Raw genomic sequence first — 21,476 nt, forward strand, 5'->3', positions numbered from 1 at the left:
TTCCGTATTTAGACTATCTGCTCATCAAAGCTCCGTCTCCACAGATACTTACCCAACATGCGCTGCTAACTTACAATGTACTGGTTCACCACGGTTGGATTGTAAATTTCAAGAAATCACATCTGATTCCGTCTCAACGCCTTCAGTTCCTAGGTATGATTCTCGATACGGTCAATCAAAGGATTTACCTACCACAACAAAAAGTACAAATGCTACGCCATCTAGTACAATTAGTACTCAAACCACGCACAGTGTCGGTACACTTGTGCATTCGCCTGTTAGGCACAATGGTGGCAGCTTTCGAGGCGCTTCAGTTCGGAAGATTTCACTCTCGTCCATTTCAGCTGAACGTGCTTGCCCAGTGGTCGGGCTCGCATCTGCAGATTCACCACAGAGTGAGGTTGTCACCAATAGCAAGAGTTTCTCTGCTATGGTGGCTCAAGGAACACAATTTAACCGCAGGAAGACGGTTCGGAGTTTGCAATTGGATAATTCTAACTACGGACGCCAGTCTCAGAGGTTGGGGAGCGGTAATTCAAAATTGTCAGCTCCAGGGTCTCTGGGCGGATCACGAGAAATTGCTGTCTATAAATGTTCTAGAACTCCGCGCAATTTACAATGCGCTACGACAAGCAGTGCACATGATTCGCTCTCAGCCTGTCCAAGTGCAGTCAGACAATGCGACGGCGGTCGCATACATCAACAAACAAGGAGGAACGAGAAGCCGCATGGCAATGCGGGAAGTAGCTCGAATCCTCAATTGGGCGGAATGCCACCAGGTGATATTGTCGGCCGTGTTCATTCCGGGAGTGGACAACTGGGAAGCGGATTATCTCAGTCGTCGGGATTTTCACCCAGGCGAATGGTCATTAAATCCAGAAGTGTTTCACATGTTGGTTCAGCGATGGGGTTATCCTCAGGTGGACCTGATGGCATCTCGACACAATCATCAAACGCCCCAGTATGTGTCCAGAACAAGAGATCCAAAGGCAGTCGCGGTGGATGCTCTCACTGTCGCGTGGCCGTACAGTCTTGTGTATCTGTTTCCACCGTTTCCGCTGCTCCCTCTGGTGCTAAAACGGATCAAAAGAGAGTCGCTCACAGTCATACTAGTGGCGCCTCATTGGCCTCGGAGAGCTTGGTTCTCGGATCTTCGAGGATTACTCGCAGACGATCCGTGGCCGCTCCCGATACGTCCAGACCTGTTACAACAGGGTCCGTTTCTTTACCCCGATTTAGCGCGGCTGCGTTTGACGGGGTGGCTGTTGAGACCGCCCTCTTAAGAAGAGAGGGCATTCCAGATTCGGTTATACCAACCATGTTACGAGCTAGAAAGCCGGTTACGGCAGCTCATTATTACAGAATATGGCGTGCCTATATAGGTTGGTGTGAAGCTCGGAAATTTCCGACATCAGCTTTCAAGTTATGCCGCCTTTTGTTGTTTCTACAAACAGGCTTAGATGGAGGATTGCGTTTATCTACACTAAAGGTGCAGGTATCTGCTTTGTCAATTTACTTTCAAAGACGATTGGCTCTATTGCCGTCTATACGCACTTTTCTCCAAGGTGTACTCAGGGTACAGCCTCCATTCATACCACCTACAGCGCCATGGGACTTGAATCTGGTTTTGGAGTTCTTACAGTCTTCATATTTTGAACCCTTACAACAAGTGGATATAAAGTTTCTCACTTGGAAAACAATTTTTCTCTTAGCCTTAGCTTCCGCAAGGCGTGTTTCGGATTTGGGTGCCTTGTCATGCAAGCCACCGTATTTGGTGTTTCATGATGACAGAGCGGAACTTCGGACGAATCCCGCCTTCTTACCAAAGGTAGTGTCATCTTTTCACATCAATCAACCAATAGTAGTTCCTGTGTTGACAGCACATTCTGGAACTCTGGATGTGGTTCGCGCATTACGCGTTTATGTATCCCGAACGTCTTCAGTTCGTAAGACGGATACGTTATTTGTTCTCTATGATGCTGCCAAGATGGGTTGGCCAGCATCTAAACAAACTTTATCCAGATGGATAAAACTGACCATACGCCAGGCTTACCTTCATGCTAGGTTACAACCGCCTACGTCAGTAACCGCTCATTCCACACGTTCTGTGGGAACTTCATGGGCAGCTGGTCGTGGGGCTTCTGCGACGCAGCTTTGCCGGGCGGCTACATGGTCTTCCGTGCACACGTTTGTGCGCTTTTACAAGTTTGATACTTTTGCGGCATCAGCATCTAGCTTTGGCCGCCTAGTTTTACAAGTGCCAAACAGCTCTCCCGCCCACGGGGGAAGCTTTGGTACGTCCCAAGAGTACTCCAGTGACCCCTAGTGGATGATAAAGAAAATAGGATTTTGGTACTTACCAGGTAAATCCTTTTCTTTGAATCCATAGGGGGCACTGGACGCCCACCCAGAGCAGTTTTACCTACTTGTGGTTAGTTCTGAGGATCTTATGGTAACACACTTTCACCGGCTGGTTCAAGTTACAAGTGCTGGTTAGGGTGTCAACTGTTAGTTGTCAGTAACGTTATGTGTTAACTTCGTTATTGTCAGTTATGTTATATGTAATACTCCATTATTAACCTCTCTTAATTCCTGTTCGGCTCAGTAAAAAACACTGAGTAAGTGCTCAGGGATATGGAGGGGTGGAGTGTTACTAATTTGAATATTCAGTGCTGTTTCCTGCGGAAGCCCGTCCATATCCCAAGAGTACTCCAGTGCCCCCTATGGATTCAAAGAAAAGGATTTACCTGGTAAGTACCAAAATCCTATTTTTATTGACTATAGAGCATTTCTATATATGCGAGATGCACAGAGGGATATTTGCACTCTGGCATCATGAATAAACGCGATGTCCATAACTGCCAGAAGATGTTATGGACACGACAGTGGTCAGGTGATGCAGATTCCAAACGGCACAGTATGGCCGTATAAAGGAAGAGGACTTGTTTGGGGTCGGTCCATCGGACCTGGTGGTCACGGCAACTGCTGGAAAATCCACCGTTTTTTACCCTAAGTCACATCTCTGCAGAAAAAGACACCGTCTTTTCAGCCTCAGTCCTCTCGTCCCTATAAGATCATATCTGCCCAGGGATAGAGGAAAGGGAAGAAGACTGCAGCAGGCAGCCTATTCCCAGGAACAGAAGCGTTTCACCGCGTCTGACAAGTTTTCAGCATGGCGCTGAGACCGTACAGGACCCCTGGATCCTACAAGTAGTATCCCGGGGGTACAGATGGGAATGTCGAGACGTTTCCCCTTCGCAGGCTCCTGAAGTCTGCTTTACCAAGTCTCCCTCCGACAAGGAGGTAGTATGGGAAAAAATTCACAAGCTGTATTCCCAGCAGGTGACAATTAAATTACCCCTCCTACTACAGAAAAGGGGTATTATTCCACACTATATTGTGGTACTGAAGCCAGAAGGCTAGGTGAGACTTATTCTAAAAATTTTTTTTTGAACACTTACAAAGGTTCAAATTAAGATGAAGTCACTCAGAGCAGTGATAACGAACCAGGAAGAAGGGGACTATATAGTGTCCCGGGACATCAGGGATGCTTACCTCTATGTCCCAAATTTGCCCTTCTCACTAAGGGTACCTCAGGTTCGTGGTGCAGAACTGTCACTATCAGTTTCAGACGCTGCCGTTTGGATTGTCCACGGCACCCCGGGGTCTTTACCAAGGTAATGGCCGAATTGATGATTCTTCTTCGAAGAAAAGGCGTCTAAATTATCCCTTACTTGGACGATCTCCTGATAGGGGCATAGTCCAGGGAACAGTTGGAGGTCGGAGTAGCACTATCTCGGATACTGCTACAATCAGCACGGGTGGATTCTAAATATTCCAAAATCGCAGCTGATCCCGACGACACGTCTGCTGTGCCTAGGGATGATTCTGGACACAGTCCAGAAAAAGGTGTTTCTCCCGGAAGAGAAAGCCAGGGAGTTATCCGAGCAAGTCAGGAACCTCCTAAAAACAGTGCATCATTGCACAAGGGTCCTGGTAAAAATGGTGGCTTCCTACGAAGCAATTCCATTCGGCAGATTTCACGTAAGAACTTTTCAGTGGGATCTGCTGGACAAATGGTCCGGATCGCATCTTCAGATGCATCAGCGGATAACCCAATATCCAAGGACAAGGGTGTCTCTCCTGTGGTGGTTATAGAGTGCTCATCTTCTAGAGGGCCGCAGATTCGGCATTCAGGATTGGATGCTGGTAACCACGGAGCCCAGCCTGAGAGGCTGGGGAGCAGTCACACAAGGGAAAAATTTCCAGGGAGTGTGATCAAGTATGGAGACTTTTCTCCACATAAATATACTGGAGCTAAGGGTAAATTTATAATGCTCTAAGCTTAGCAAGACCTCTGCTTCAAGGTCAGCCGGTATTGATCCAGTGGGAAAAACATCACGGCAGTCGCCCACGTAAACAGACAGGGCGACACAAGAAGCAGGAGGGCAATGGCAGAAACTGCAAGGACTTTTCGCTGGGCGGAAAATCATGTGATAACACTGTCAGCAGTTTTTCATCCCGGGAATGGAAACTGGGAAGCAGACTTCCTCAGCACGACCTCCACCCGGGAGAGTGGAAACTTCATTGAGAAGTTTTTTCCACATGATTGTAAACCGTTGGGAAATACCAAAGGTGGACATGATGGCGTCCCGTCTGAACAAAAAACGGGACAGGTATTGCGCCAGGTCAAGAGACCCTCAGGCAATAGATGTGGACGTTCTGGTAACACCGTGGGTGTACCAGTCGGTGTATGTGTTCCCTCCTCTGCTTCTCATACCTAAGGTGCTGAGAATTATAAGACGTAGAGGAGTAAGAACTATACTCATGGCTCCGGATTGGCCAAGGAGGACTTGGTACCCGGAACTTCAAGAGATGCTTACAGAGGTCTTATGGCCTCTGCCGCTAAGAAGGGACTTGCTTCAGCAAGTACCATGTCTGTTCCAAGACTTACCGCAGCTGCGTTTGTCGGCATGGAGATGGAAAGCCGGATCCTAAGGGAAAAAAGGCATTCCGGAAGAGGTCATTCCTACCCTGGTCAAAGCCAGAAAGGAGGTGACCGCACAACATTATCACCACGTGTGGCGAAAATTTGTTGCGTGGTGTGAGGCCAGGAAGGCCCCACAAAGAAATTTCAACTCGGTCGTTTCCTGCATTTCCTGCAAACAGGAGTGTCTATGGGCCTCAAATTGGGGTCCATTAAGGTTCAAATTCGGCCCTGTAAATTTTCTTCCAGAAAGAATTGGCTTCAGTTCCTGAAGTCCAGAAGTTTGTCAAGGGAGTATTGCATATACAAAACCCTTTTTTGTGCCTCCAGTGGCACTGTGGGATCTCAACGTAGTTCTGGGATTCCTCAAATCACATTGGTTTAAAACCAGTCAAATATGTGGATTTGAAGCATCTCACATAAAAAGTGACCATGCTCTTGGCCCTGGCCTGGACCAGGCGAGTGTCAAATTGGTGGTTTTTTCTCAAAAAAGCCCATATCTGTTTGTCCATTCGGACAGGGCAGAGCTGCGGACTCGTCCCCAGTTCTCTCCCTAAGGTGGTGTCAGTGTTTCACCTGAACCAGCTTATTGTGGTGCCTTGCACCTACTAGGGACTTGGAGGACTCCAAGTTGCTAGAAGTTGTCATGGCCCTGAAAATATGTTCCAGGACAGCTGGAGTCAGAAAATCTGACTCGCTGTTTATACTGTATGCACCCAACAAGTTGGGTGCGCCTGCTTCTAAGCAGTCGATTGCTCGTTGGATTTGTAACACAATTCAACTTGCACATTCTGAGGCAGGCCTGCCACAGTCTAAATCGGTTAAGGCCCATTCCACAAGGAAGGTGGGCTCATCTTGGGCGGCTGCCCGAGAGGTCTCGGCATTACAACTCTGCCGAGCAGCTACGTGGTCAGGGGAGAACACGTTTGTAAATTTCTACAAATTTGATATCCTGGCAAAAGAGGACCTGGAGTTCTCTCATTCGGTGCTGCAGAGTCATCCGCACTCTCCCGCCCGTTTGGGAGCTTTGGTATAATCCCCATGGTCCTTTCAGGAACCCCAGCATCCACTAGGACGATAGAGAAAATAAGAATTTACTTACCGATAATTCTATTTCTCGGAGTCCGTAGTGGATGCTGGGCGCCCATCCCAAGTGCGGATTATCTGCAATACTTGTACATAGTTACAAAAATCGGGTTATTATTGTTGTGAGCCATCTTTTCAGAGGCTCCGCTGTTATCATACTGTTAACTGGGTTTAGATCACAAGTTGTACAGTGTGATTGGTGTGGCTGGTATGAGTCTTACCCGGGATTCAAAATTCCTCCCTTATTGTGTACGCTCGTCCGGGCACAGTACCTAACTGGCTTGGAGGAGGGTCATAGGGGGAGGAGCCAGTGCACACCACCTGATCCTAAAGCTTTACTTTTTTGTGCCCTGTCTCCTGCGGAGCCGCTATCCCCCATGGTCCTTTCAGGAACCCCAGCATCCACTACGGACTCCGAGAAATAGAATTATCGGTAAGTAAATTCTTATTTTTTATATGAAACCGAGGTACCCAAATGTACTTGTTCAGCACTTTGATATTGAGAACGGGCCGAAATGCCCCTTTTGGTTTCTGAACTAGAAACAAGTTGGAGTAAAAACCCTGTCCTCGTTGCACAGGATGAACTGGAATGACTACTCCTGACTGAAGCAATTTCTGAACTGCCTCTTGCAACACCCTGGCCTTCATCTCTACCCGAGACGGGCTGGTACAAAAAAAAACCTCAAGGAGGCTGCTTCTTGAAAGCAAAAGCATAATTTAGAGATACCGCTTTCTACACCCAGGCATCTGTTGTAGACTGCTGCCAGATCTGTGCAAACTGAAGAAGTTGGCCCCCCATCCTGGGATCGCCCAGGTGGGGGCCCGCACCATCAGGATGATGGCTTATCATCTGTTTTACCAACCGGTCCTCTGGTAGCCCAAAGCTTTTTAGTCTTAATAGACTTGTTGTACTGGGACTGCCCGCCATCTTTTTCCTTTAGCTTTTAGTTGAGCCCGAAAGGGCCAAAAAGCAGGAACTTTAGGTTTGAAATTGTATGTGGAAGGAAACTTTACCTTCTTGGAGTCTGCTTCTGATGCCAAAATATTCGTCAATTCTTTACCAAATAGAATATCTCCAGAAAAACGCAAAGATTCCAAAACCTTCTTAGATTCTGAATTGGGTTTCCACGTACGTAGCCAAACTGCTTTGCGAGCAGCGATAGTTGAAGCTGATGCCCTGGAGGCAATAGCACCCATATCCAATGCTGATTCTTCCAAGAACATTGCAGCTTGTTTTATATGTGCTATATGTGATTTTTGCTCTCTAGATGCTAATGAAATATCCCCCTCCAATGCATGAGCCCAGGCAGCCACTGCCTTTGCCATCCAAGCTGAAGCCATGGCTGTGCTTATGACTGCCCCAGACGGAGAAAAACATTTTTTTAGAAAACCATCTACTCTCCTGTCTGTGACATCATTTAATGATGTTGAAGGCAAAGGTAATGTAGATTTTCTCACTAATCGAATCACATGCGTATATACTTTAGGAGCCACCTCCCTTTTTAAACAATCCCCAGCTAAAAGAGGATCATTGGAATTCCATTTCTTAGGAATTCTAAACTTTTTTTTTAATTGGGCGTAGCCCAAGCCTCTTCCATGATTTCCGTCAGCTGATATGACCCTGGAAACTCAGTCTTAACTGTTGAGGAACGTTTAAACACAGATGCCTTGGTTTTTAACACAGGCTCTGCTGAATCCTCTAACTGCTTTTCACTGCTTTAATTAACTTGGCTATATCTACTGAGCTGAGACCTTCCTCCTCCTCTTCGTATGCCGAAGCAGAGTTTATTGAGCTTTCATCCTCCGATGAATCCTCATCTGAAACGTGTAGCCTGTGAAGTGAAGATTCACTTACAACTGGCTTATCAGCCTGTTTCTTTTGAGAGGCTGCTGCTGGAATTTGCATGAAAACCATCCTGAACCAGATCCTGAGAGGTTAACAAAGCTTTGCAAGACAAACATGATATGAGTGTTGGTGTTGCTGTGAGTGTATCTTCCTCACCTTTGCCCCTCTTAGACATGATAAATAATCAACACTTCCACAGTGTACTACACAATTTGTGACTCTAATCACTTTAAGCTTTTTAAAATGACATACAATCCGACCCTACCCATGCTCTAGCATTGAGGATCGGCCTAGGAAAAACTGACAGAATATATAGTAAAGTCAACAATCACTCTACCAGTCAGTCACATGTTATACATTAGTATAATAAGCAATATGAGCACATCAACTACATTTCAAGTGTTAAGGAGACATATTACTGAATCCTGTTTAAACAGATTACCATATTCCGATGCATAGTGAAATAAACAATAATAGTATACAGACTCATATGCAATAGGCACTTATCTAATGATTTGTACTCAAAAAGGTAGAGACTTAGTGCTGTATTACCCGTACTCAGTAGAGTGGGATACAGGGAGACTCGCCTCACTTCCAGGACCGATCAATACGTTAGCGAACGCTGAGTGGATCCAGACGCTACTAGTGTACACTGCTGCTCCATGAACCTATAGTGAACACAGACGCACCAGTCACACAGCCGCCTATGCTGTGACTGGGTCACCTTCGTGTACAGCGTCTGAGACGGAAGTGGGAAACGGTTCATGGCGGGAGACTCAGAGGAAACTGGTCATGAACTGAGGGGAGGGGCGACCAGGAGAGCGTCTGACTCCCCACTGTTGACATCAACCGTGAGGATCACGGCCTCATATTATTCCTGGAACCTCTGATCCCTAAGGCCTATCGCTGGTGCACCCGAGGTGGCAGCCGCGTCAGCGACTGTTTGGTAGTCTCCTCCCAAAACAGTGCAGCTGTGCCCTTATTCTCTTCTAAGCAGTACCGATGCCTTACTTTCTCCCTCTGCTCCGGTCACAGACGCCCGCCGAAACAGCACTTTACTCGTGTGTAAGCGTTGTCGCGACCTAGCGGAGAGTTATTGGAGCGACTCTTTCTAAGGTATGTGTGAGACGCTTTTTAGAAAGATCACTCAAGAAAAAAATAGTAAGACTATAAAAATAAAATAAAATAAGCTTAGGGCTGCTTAAAAACCAGCAGCCCTCTGAACTTGGTCCGGCTCCTGCCGCACCAAACAAAAAACTGATTTGCCTGAGCCAGGAGGTGGGGATATATGGACGGGCCCATTGCATGCTGGGAGGCCAAAAAGCTTTGACCGATTGGTGCAAATCCGCTGTCTCTTCATCATATCCCAATGTTATCCTGTGGATAACCTGTGGACCCTGCCGGAGAAATCCCTGATAAGGTGACAGAGGAGAGTAAGGAATCTTACTTTAATATAAAAGAAAAAATCCTCAGCTTTCCTCTGTCAAAGGTTCTCAATATCCTGTTTGAAGAACCGTGGATTTATCCAGATAAGTAACTTTCAAATTCTTTTCCTTTCAACATCTTTTCCTTTTTCATACTGAGGATAGGAAAAAATGGGAAACTCCACCAATAGTGGATGAGTCAGTCTCTAGGCTCTCACAAAAAGTTGTATTGTCTGTCCCTGGTGCAGCCTCCCTCAAAGATGTGGCTGATCCTTAAGATTGAGACTACACTCAAATCTCTGTATACTGCTGCTAGGGCGGCCCAGAGACCCACCATAGCATGTAGGTGGATTACTCAAGCCATTGCTAAATGGTCAGGTAATTTAATTGAGGGGTTAGACCAGTGGTTTCCAAACTTTTTTTGAATCACGGCGCCCTAGAATATCAGAATTTTTTTTTGCGGCACCCCTAGGCCATAAATTTCTTATTGAGAAATTTAGAAATATTACATTGAGTAGATAGCGTTTATATGTCAGCCTTAGGGTCAGTTGTGTGGTGAGGGACAAGATTTGCTTCTGTTTGGCCACACATTTTATGACTGGCAGCCACCAGCACTGGTTTTTTTTATTATATTGACCACAAATAATTTGAATTGGTCCTGGAACACCAACCCGAGGCACCCCAGGGAGCCACGGCACACAGTTTGGGAACCTCTGGGTTAGACACCTTACCTCAAGAGGAAATTATTTTACTCCTGTAGCACATACAAGACTCTGCAAACTTTATGGTGGAAGACATAAAGGAGATAGGTTTGCTTAATGCACGCACTACGGCTATGGCAGTGTCGGCACACAGGGGTTTATGGCTATGTCAGTGGACTGCTGATGCGGACTCCAGGAAAGGAGTGGAAGGACTACCATTCACAGATGAGACCTTATTTGGAGATGAACTCGACAAATAGATCACCCGAGCTACTGCGGGTAAGTCCACACATCTACCTTCTGCAGCCCCGCCAGCTAGAAAAGCTTACTCGGGACCCGCTTTACAGTCCTATCGGACTGACCAATTTAGGGGCAAAGCCAGAGGTTCTTCTACCACCGCCAGAGGCGCTAGAGGAAAACCACACAAACCAGTGACTGCTGGTTCACAGGAAAAGTGCTCAGGCTCTGCTTCCTCAACACCTTCCGCATGAAGGTGGACCGCAATGCCTGGAAGACTGGTGGGTGGGAGCCTGGCTAAAATTCTTCAGTCACATCTGGACAAGATCGTGCCAGGATCCTTGGGTCATAGACCTTATATCCCAGGGCTACTGACTGGAGTTCCAGGATCTCCCACCTCACAGATTCTTCAAATCAGGCCTACCAGTTTTACAGGAGGGAAGCCTAACCTTACAGGAAGCTATTCAAAAACTGTTACAGACCCAGGTCATTGTTTCAGTTCCACCTCATCTACAAAACGAGGGATACTATTCCAGCTTGTTTGTAGTATCGAAACCGGACGGTTTGGTAAGACCGATTCTGGACCTCAAGTCGTTTAATCCGTACTTACGAGTGTTCAATTTTAAGATTGAGTCTCTGAGAGCGGTGATATCGGGTCTGGAGGAGGGAGAATTCCTAGTAGCTCTGGATATCAAGGATGCGTACCTTGTTCAGATCTGACCGCCTTATCAGGCTTACCTAAGGTTTGCACTGCAGGACTGTCACTACCAAAAAGGCAATGGTGATCCAGTTGATGGTACGGGCTGTCCTGAAGCCGACCTGGATCTCAGTACACCTGTGCATCCGCCTTCTGGGGAAAATGGTGGCATCTTACGAAGCTATTCAGTATGGAAGGTTTCATGCAAGGCCTTTTCAGCTGGATCTGTTGGGCAAATTGTCCAGACTGCATCTTCACATGCAACAGCGGATTCGTCTGTCACCAAAAGCCAGGATCTCCCTCCTGTGGTGGCTAAAAAATCTCACCTAGTGAAGGGTCGAAGGTTCGGGACATCAGAATTGGATTCGGTTAATCGCAGACGCAAGGCTCAGAGGTTAGGGTGCAGTCACCCAGGGTGTGCAGTTTCAAGGATGATGATTAAGTCAGGAAATCGTTGTTCCAATAAACAGCCTGGAGCTCAGGGCTGTCTCCAACGCCCTTCTACAGGCCTCATCCCTTCTTCAGAATCAGACCAATGTGAGAGCGGTGTCTTACATCAACCGACAAGGCAGAACAAACAGCAAGACCGCACTGTCAGAGGTGTCATGAATTCTCTGGGCGGAAAAACACGCCGTGACATTATCAGCGATCTTCATTCCGAGTGTAGACAGCTGGGAAGCAGACTTCTTCAGCAGACACAACATGCACCCGGGAAAATGGGGCTTCCATCTGGAGGTGTTCCAGTGGCTGACACGTTGGTGGGGTTATCAACAGAACGACATGATGGCTTCTCGAGTCAACAAGAAGCTCAAGCGGTATGGTTCTAGCTCAAGGGACCCACAGGCAGTAGCAGTAGACGCCCTAACAACTCTGTGGGTCTACAAGCTGGTGTACTGGTTTCCTTCCTTTCCTCTAATTCCAAGAATTCTGAAAAGAATATAAAGGAAAAGGTTCAAGCAATCCTCATTGCTCCGGACTGGCCGCGACAGGCCTGTTATGGGGATCTGCTCGAGATGCGGGTAGAAGATCTGTGGCCTCTACCTCTTTGCGAGGATCTTCTGCAACAGGGCCCGTTCGTCTATCAAGACTTACCACGGCATGCAAGTTGAACGGCTGATTCTAGCCAGGGGAGGGATTCCCGACAAGGTCATCCCGATTATGATCCAAACCAGAAAATGGGTTACGTCTAAACATTACCATCGTATTTGGAAGAAATATGTCTCTTGGTGTGACAGCAGACAATATTCTGCGGTGGAATTTCATAAAAGGTGTTCTGCACATACAACCTCCATTGGTGCTTTCCACGGCACCTTGGGATCTCAGTTTGGTGCTACAGTTCCCCCAGTCAGACTGGTTTGAACCGTAGAGGTAGACGTAGAGTACCTTACGTGGAAGACCATCACACTGTTGGCCTTGGCTTCAGCAAGGCGTGGGTCTGAGTTGGGGGCGTTGTCTTACAAGAGCCCCTACCTAATTTTCCATGAGGACAGAGCTGAACTCAGGACATGTCAGAAATTTCTTCCTAATGTGGTGTCCGCGTTTCACCTCAACCAACCTAATGTGGTTCCGGTTGTTACGGACACCTCTGCTACTTCAAAGTCTTTGGATGTTGTGAGGGCTTTGAAGGTGTATGTAAAGAGAACAGCTCGTCACAGGAAATCGGACTCGCTGTTCGTTCGCTCGCTATGATCCCAATAAAATTGGGTTTCCTGATTCAAAGCAGTCAATTGCACGCTGGATCAGGCTCACTATCCAGCATGCTTATTCCACGGCAGGTTCTTTACAGGCACACTCTACTAGGTCGGTGGGTTCTTCTTGGTCGGCTGCCCGTGGTTGTCTCGGCTGTATAGCTCTGCTGAGCAGCTACTTGGTCGGGTTCTAACACATTTTGCAAAGTTTTACAAGCTCAATACCTTGGCCTCTGAGGACCTTCAGTTTGGTCAGTCAGTTCTGCAGGAATATCAGCACTCTCCCACTCTGTTTTGGAGCTTTGGTACTTCCCCATACTACTAAATGGATTCCCAGTGTCCCCTAGGACGTAAGTGAAAATAGGATTTAAATTACCTATTTTCTTGCAGTCCGTAGGGGATATTGGGCTTCGTTCTTCCTGCACAGTTACTTGGTTAAGTGATGTTGTTTGGTTCAGCTGCTGCTGTTCCTGTTTACAAGTTTTGGTTAGCTTGGCTTTCCTCTTGTTATGATTGTGCTAGTTTGAAATCTCACCACTTTCCTTTTCTATATCCTTCTCTCAAAATATGTCAGTCTCCTCGGGCACGGTTTCCAAACTGAGTCTGGTAGGAGGGGCATAGAGGGAGGAGCCAGCACACACAATCAAACTTCTTTAGTGCCCATGGCTCCTAGTGAATCCGTCTATACCTTATGGTACTAAATGAATTCCCAGTATCTCCTACGGACTACGAGAAAAGGATTTACCGGTAGGTAATTAAAATCCTATTTTTAATCCATAGCAAAATGCTGTTCTTCACTTGACTTGGTTTCACATGATTTTTCTTGCAGTTTTATGTTGGGCTCTTATAATGAAGATGATGGCGCACAATTGTATATGGTTGACCCATCTGGTATATCATATGTAAGTTTAAGTTACTTTGTTTTATCTTCTTGTAGCTGATGAATACTGTTGTTATTACATGGTCGAGTCACATTATTATGACAACCTACATTTGACATCGGCAGCGCATAGCCCATGCTGTATGTCACACGTCGTGCTGCGTGGTGGGTATATAAGGTGTGTGATAGGCCGTCTGCACACACCACTCGTTGCTGTCATGGGTAAAAGGGGCGATTTTATCTGAATTGTAAAAATAGATGATTATTGGCTTTCAGGCCAAGGCTGGCAGTATTTCTGAAACAGCGCAGTTTGTGAACTGTTCGCATGCTGCTGTGGTGAAGGTGTATCGTGTCTGGACCAATGGCACCATTACAAATAACAGACGTGGAAACTGTTGATCACCACGTGTCATTGATGTGAGAGATGAACGTCTGCTACGTAGGTGTGCGAGGGGCGACAGACACTCTGCAGTGGAGCAGCTCACCGTCCAAATGAACCTGTAGGCTACCAGATGTGTGTCTAAAACGACCGTTCAGCCTGTCTAGTTGCTGTCTGTGCTGCACACATCGGTCATTTTATTAGCTGGTGGCCATAATAATGTGACTTGACTGTATATATTACACACTATGGACTGTGTATATTACACACTATGGACTGTGTATATTACACACTATGGACTGTGTATATTACACACTATGGACTGTGTATATTACACACTATGGACTGTGTATATTACACACTATGGACTGTGTATATTACACACTATGAAGACATTAGTAGAAGTTTAGAACCTATAATTCCAAATGATGCCTGGGGGTTCTTGGCACTTAGAATGTTGCAAGCAATACAAATACTGGTTAAATACCAGTATTCAATTAAACGATCTACCAAGGAAGCCTAAAGCTGAATACACAATATAATATTATCTGTCCAATCTGGCTGGTTGGAATGAAAATCTGGTAATGTCTGGGAGCAAATGACAACCAGTTACTCCGAAAATCCGGAAAACGGACTAAAACGGTTGTTTGGATAAATTGGTTATATCAGGGCTGGCCAAACCGGTCCTCGAGATCTACCAACAGTTCATGTTTTCCAGGCCTCCTGGAGATCTGTAGAATTGTCAGTTAGGAAAGAATGCAGCACATCTTAATTAGTAATGACTACACCTGTGCTCCAGCTAGGTGATCTGGAAAATGTGAACTGTTGGTAGATCTCGAGGACTGGTTTGGCCAGCTCTGGGTTAAATCAAAGAATTTGTAAGCAATTTGTCTGACCATTTTTGCCTGTTTTCTGTGTTTGGGGGTAAATGGCCAATAGTCATTTGCTCCCATACATTACCAGATTTTCATTCCAACCAGAAAGATTGGACAGATAAGTTTACAGTGTATATCCAGCTTTAGTTTTTCCAAACCTAACAAATACATGGAATGACTTTTGAGTGATAAAATGGGAAATTAAAATTGTAGATGCTGGTCCTAAAACCAACAGGTATTTATAGTACAGAAGCGAGAACCACCTCTGTATTTGTGTGAGTGCATTATATATGTTGGCAAAATGTAAAAGCGCATAAAAAAAAAAAAAAAGATATCAAAATTGTTATTTCAAAAATAAATAAATTACCTGGGGGGTGCATCCCCACTTGTCCATAGGTCTCCCTTGTAAAATCAGTTCTCACCCCATGTGAAAGTAGCCAGTCCCATCACCACTTTCCTGGCTGCAAAAGATCTCTCCCCCCCCCCCCCCCCCCCCCCCCCCTCCCCTCCTCCCCCAGTGTCAATGGGGGTGCCCCTTCCCCATATCTCTTTATATACATGTGTATTTTAGTATATCATGCTTCACCCCCACACACAGCTATAACCCACCCCCTTATCCCCTTTGCAATAGCTAAACCCACTCACCTTATTGTAGGGCATATTAGGGTGGGGAAACCTGATCTCTGCATGTGGCATTCTGTGGAGTCATTTCAGCAAACCACTACATCACTCCAGGGGGGAATCCACAATAGATAGGGGATGTAGCGGACAGTACAGTATTCAGCAGAGTCGGGTAAAACTTAGCTGGTTCCAGTTGTGTCCCATGCATTAGTGCCAGGTAAGTGGTTAAAGAGATCCTGTCATGTTTTAGGGGAAGTCTATATTATTATTTATGTAATAAGTTTCTTATATAGCACAGCAAATTCCGTTGTGCTTTACAACCGGACACAACGCTAAGACAAAACTGGGTAATAACAGTCATAGAGGTAGGAGGGCCCTGCTCGCAAGTTTACAATCTGTGGGATGATTATATAGTGCTTTGTAGTTTCTGTGCTCTTTCAGGCTGGGAGAGAGAATACACCTCTCTATGCATACACTGACTTGTTCTCTAGCCACTGCCTAGAGTGTGCAGGAGGAGGAGGAAGTAGCCTAGAATCAAGCATGCGTACTTTCCAGCTCGTATTCACATTATAGCGCACTGACCTGTTTGGGCTCTCTTCTAGGTTGTTTGAAATGGATTATTTTTCTGTACTCTTTAATTCACTTTCATGTTAAGCACCATTCATTCATTTATTGCTTTGCATTTGCCAAAAACCCAATAAAAAAAAAAAGTAAATAACATTAAACTCAAAAGAACAAATGTGATTCTGAAACAACTGAATTTTCGGTTTTGTGGAACCCTTTTTAAACTTGCTGTTCACAGGAACAGATGGGGTACGGTCATCTGGCCACCACTTTTGAATGCTGTATAAGAGGTGTATCCTGATTTAGATGAGTGGTGTATGCGTTTTGGGTCCAAATCCAAGGGATTCATGGTCAAATAACCTTTCTATGTATTCTAGGGCTATTGGGGATGTTCTATTGGTAAAGCCAAACAGGCAGCCAAAACAGAGATTGAAAAACTACAGGTGAGTGTGATAATGGCGGGATGGTACACTGTGGTTTGCTCACAGCGCAGGCATTTATGTGGCACCTGCAAGCAATACTTAGGCTGGCCACACACCTAAAGCTCTTTCCAACCAGCCTACTAGTAGAAATGAATACCTGGTAATGTATGGGAACACATGACAGTCGGCTCTCGCACTGGAAAATGGAAGAAAGCTGTCTGTATAATTTAAATAATTTGAATTAGCTTTTCTATGGCGTTTGGCAGTAAAAGGTTGACTATCATCTCCAGATTTTCATTTGACTGGTTGGAAATATCATCTTTAGGCAGGGATGGGCAATTATTTCAGCTGAGGGGCCGCTTAACACTTCCAGTGAATAGTCGAGGGCCACACACAAAATATCCTGTAAATCAGGTCTGAACTGCGCATGCACTGCAGTCCCTACCCCCCTTCCCTTGAACCTATATAGCAGACCCCCCCCCCCTTCTCCGAACCTATATAGCAGTCCCTTCCCCGAACCTATATAGCAGTCCCTACCCCCCTTCCCTTGAACCTATATAGCAGTCCCTCCCCCCCCCCCCCCCCCCTTTCCCGAACCTATATAGCAGTCCCTCCCCCCCCCACCCCCCCCTCCCCTCCCCTGAATCTCCCCCTTTCATATATAGCAGTTTTTATCTCCCCTCCCCTGAACCCATATTGCAGCTTAAGTACAGATCCATTTCAGGTATTGGCTGGGCAGGGGGTTTACCATTTTTTTCACAGTGGAAGATGATCCGCTGCCTGATCCCCGCTGCCCGTGCTTCACTGAGTCGCTGGTGCTGCCCGGTGCGCTGCTGCTGTCCGCTCTCCGGAGTCATTGCTGCAGCACCCATGCCGCCCAGCGTATGACATCACAGAGGAAATTCCGGTCAGCAGATCCTGTGACGTGACCGGGATTTCCTCAGCGGCGCCGCGTCTGGTCGCAGTGTAGCGCAATGACGAGCGGCTCAGCCAGTCGCCCTGCTTGTTATTGCACACTGATGGGAGACAGCGGGCCAGGCAGGATCGGTTTGGCCGCATGTTGCCCACCCCTGTCTTTAGGTGTATAAACAACTTTAAGATTCACAGTGATTAGTCTTCAGTGACTCAAGTTGGCCCTAGTGGACATTCCTTTAAGGCAGATTTGTAGACCCACTGTGCAGTAAGCTGACTCGCTATGCATTTACCTGTATATAACTAACCCATGGTGTGTGATTTCCTCCAGATGAAGGACATGACATGCCGAGAAGTAGTGAAAGAAGTAGCAAAAATGTAAGTATGCACTAAGACTAAATAGAAAAAAACAATTGCAGGAGTTTGAGCTTCAACTCCTTTTAGGGGAACTGCCATGAAAGTTGTACATTTTATACCTTCAGCAAAAATTGGTGTCCATTCCCTCTCCCTTCCCCTCCTACATACAGGGGAAGCAGACTTTCTGTGGCTTGACTTTACATTTGTGAGAATACAGTTTCTCCATCGTGTAGGATTCACAGTATTTTATTGCCATGTATAAGTACTCATGATAATCTACCAAATACACAAGAACAGAGGTATTGGATTGCAGGAGGATGGGTTCTGCAGCAGTGGGAAAACATGGCAGTGATTCTTTGACATGAACACATTGGAATAAAGTGCAGAGCAGTGTGAGAGTACAGTTATAAGATACAACAAACCTTTGGGTTAGGCAGGATAGAGAACACCAAAAGTGGACATGGTTCTCAAATTGAGAACCAAGAATTGTGCTCCTCACATGGTCTACCCCCCATCCCTATAGATTGTAGAGCTTACAATCAGAGCCATCTAAGTGGTTTCACTATCTTCAGAATCTGTTGTGTTTCTTCATTGTGGGGTGACCCTTTTTCTTTTACAGAATCTATATTGTACATGATGAAGTAAAAGACAAATCCTTTGAACTGGAACTGAGCTGGGTTGGAGAAAGTAAGTATAACATTTAGTGTACTGATAGTACTTTATTGCTTATGAATCACATTGCCAAATCTATATACACATTATGTTTTAAGTCCTAGATATATCAAAAAGATCTATTCTGTCCTTTAGTGTCCCTTCTCCATAGAAGAAGGTTCTGGTACTTGTGTTACAATTTTATTGTCTAGCTTCTAAACCTTGGCTAAAAAAAACCTCTCTTCAAACAGTAACTAAGGGCAGACATGAAACGGTCCCCAAAGACATTCGAGAAGAAGCAGAGAAATATGCAAAGGTATGTGTATCCATTGCGTCCAGTTGTGATTTCTGTTTCCCTGACATTTTGTGCTAAACCAGTGTTCATCTCTCTCTGCCAGGAATCTTTAGAAGAAGAGGACGACTCTGATGATGACAACATGTAACGTCATTTTTGTTTTTTCTTGGCTATGTGAAACTTACTCTAATTACTGTTTTTATATATGTATTACCCTGAACAGATTGTCAGCTGGCAATAAAACCACTGTTTACACATTGAGTGTTACCTGACAAGCTTGTTGTGAAAGTATACTGGTTTATCTTTGTTTAGGTCCATGTCTTCCTTTTGGTGAATTGTTGAACAGTAGCACTTGTGCACCAGTGATTTCTTGGAGGCAACTGTACCTACACTTTAATGTAGTCAGGAACACCACTGAAGGTTCATCCTGCATGCATTGAGTGGACACCTTCACTCCCCAACATTTAGCTAAGAGTTTCACAAACTTGGTCCACAATGCACCGTAATAGTCAGTGGTTCTCAAACTTGGTCCTCAGGACCCCACGCGGTTCACATTTTCCATGTCACCCAGCAGGTGCACTGTGTTTCACCAACTGTCACATTTTAAAAATTCACAGGTGACCTACAAAGCATGAACCATGTTGGGGTCCTGAGGACCGAGTTTGAGAACCTGTGGTTTAAGGGATATTCTTGCTTGTGCACAGATGGTATAGTCAAATTGACCGAGGTACTAATTTATTGCTTTGAACATCATTAAAACCTGGACTGTTGGGGTGCACTGAGGGCTGAGTTTGGGAACGGCTGATATAGCTTTTTCTCTATACCTCCTACCTGTGATGCACACTCTATTGTCACCACAGCTTCGCTTGGCATTTACAGGCATTATACTGTGGCTGCAAAACTCTTTTTCCAAGCCTACGATTTTCGTCCTATTGGGCACTACCATTCTAGAGAGCACACTGCAGGAATAGACAGTCTTCCCAAGGATGATAAAGCATCCTACTTTAAGCCTTAGCCCCATGTCCAAAAGGGGAGACTGTCTCGACACAAAAAGGTGATGTGGCATACTATAAAGGATTACTATTACATGGAAAGCCTGGCTAGATAAACAGAGGAACTTTGGCATGGACCAGATGCTTACACTTACTGTAGTATCTAGCAGTTATATGCCTAGAAGTTGCATATTACCATAAGAATCAGTGATTGATTAATGTACTTAAGACTGAAATGAGAACCGCTCTGAAGTCACACCACATGCACAGCCTAATAACGCTCACACGCAGTCTTCCCTTATGTGACAGACAAACGCTCTTAATCACTTTGAAGTGTTTAAAGCAGTGGTTCCCAAACTTTCTTAAATCACGGCGCCTTAGAGTAACACTCCTAGGATAAGTTATTTTATTGATGAATTTTGAAAAAATATTAAATTGTGCCTGCCTGTCCATGTTTTATGATTGCCAGCCACTAGCACTGGTTTTGCACTTTGATTATAAATAATCTGATTTGGTCCTGGACCACCAGCCTGTGGCACCCATGCCAAAATCTGGCAGCACATCAGGGGGAAAGGAAGTGACATGTTGTGCAGTGTTTGCTAACGATGCCATCTTCATCTTATTTATTGTGTTAAATCAGGCATGTCCAAACTGCGGCCCTCCAGCTGTTGTGAAACTACATATCCCACAGTGAAGTGCGGTGGGGTGAGGCAGAGCCTTTCCTGTCATACTAACATTAGTGCCAGAGTTTTGACTGTATAAAGTATATGAAAAATACAAAAAATGTTTGAAATATCTTTGCATTATTATAATAACTTTTATAGCCAAAACTCTGGAGTAAAAAGTCTGACAGGTGAGGCAGTGCCTCACCTGGCTAACGTTTCCGCACATCTCTTATCAAAACTCACAAAATTTCCAGGAGTTTATACTGCTGCACCTGTGTATAATGCCCAGATATACGTTTTGGCTCATATATTGCATGTAAATCTAGCTCTGGTGCTATCCAGTGCCTCCTGAGCCATTTAGCTCACTGCACGTCCCTGATATCCCAGCATGCCCTGACACAGTTTTGCTGTCGGAGAATGCTAAAGCTGTGTCAGGGCATGCTGGGATGTGTAGTTTCTGAACAGCTGGAGGGCCGCAGTTTGGACATGCCTGTGTTAAATAGAACCCAGATTTGAAGGAGGATGATGGTGGCTTAGTGTTGGTGTGATGCTGTAAACAAGTGTTCTGCTGACAACTGTCAGAATGAATCCTTACAGTAAACTTTACCAACCACCTTCTCAAACAGCTGACACAGCCTCAGGGAGGAAAGTCTGACCTATTAGCTTCCCTTAGAAATACATCCAGGACAGCACATTGCCTACACCGCCAGTCTCTGCCCCATAGCCATAGTGGTATGCAGGACAAGCAGTGAAGTATTGGGCAGCAGAACATCGCACATAACTGGACTTGGAAACTATTATTTTGCAGTGCTAGGCTTATGGGGGATGAATATTGTGCTTTGAACAAAATCGTCACTGTAGACCGTATGTTTTATCATCTTTGTTATACCAGAGAACAAAATACATACTTTCTCAGGCTGTCCTAACCTAGTTATAAATACACACTGAGGATCTATGTATTCCTGTTGCCCAGTATATGCCGCCACTTGAAAGATCAGAAGATAACACTTTCTTGTTGCTACGCTGTAAACGGCACAGGACCAAAGTCTAAAATGTAATCTTTCTTTTGGCACTATGCAAGATCAAATGCAGATTGCTCCACATGGCAATAACGTATGTAGGAGTTAGGGCAAAATAAATACTAAATAAAGGTACAGAGTTAGAGACCAGAATAATGAACAGCAGATGAGAAGGTTT

The 21,476-nt window shown here is 45.4% G+C and overlaps 1 protein-coding gene across 1 annotated transcript in view; it reads left to right on the top strand.

Moving 5' to 3' along the window:
* PSMA3 (proteasome 20S subunit alpha 3) overlaps positions 1-18,897 on the top strand; it is a 40,358-nt gene extending 21,461 nt beyond the window's left edge. Inside the window, exons 6-11 of the mRNA XM_063948000.1 lie at positions 13,496-13,568; positions 16,363-16,428; positions 17,651-17,697; positions 18,296-18,363; positions 18,579-18,643; positions 18,726-18,897. Coding sequence (XP_063804070.1) covers positions 13,496-13,568; positions 16,363-16,428; positions 17,651-17,697; positions 18,296-18,363; positions 18,579-18,643; positions 18,726-18,770 — 364 coding nt within the window. The 3' untranslated portion in view covers positions 18,771-18,897. The remainder of the gene's footprint in view (positions 1-13,495; positions 13,569-16,362; positions 16,429-17,650; positions 17,698-18,295; positions 18,364-18,578; positions 18,644-18,725) is intronic.
* Positions 18,898-21,476: the final 2,579 nt, after the last annotated feature.

The sequence above is a fragment of the Pseudophryne corroboree genome, chromosome 12 (genome assembly GCF_028390025.1).
Source record: "Pseudophryne corroboree isolate aPseCor3 chromosome 12, aPseCor3.hap2, whole genome shotgun sequence".
Classification (NCBI taxonomy): Eukaryota; Metazoa; Chordata; class Amphibia; order Anura; family Myobatrachidae; genus Pseudophryne; species Pseudophryne corroboree.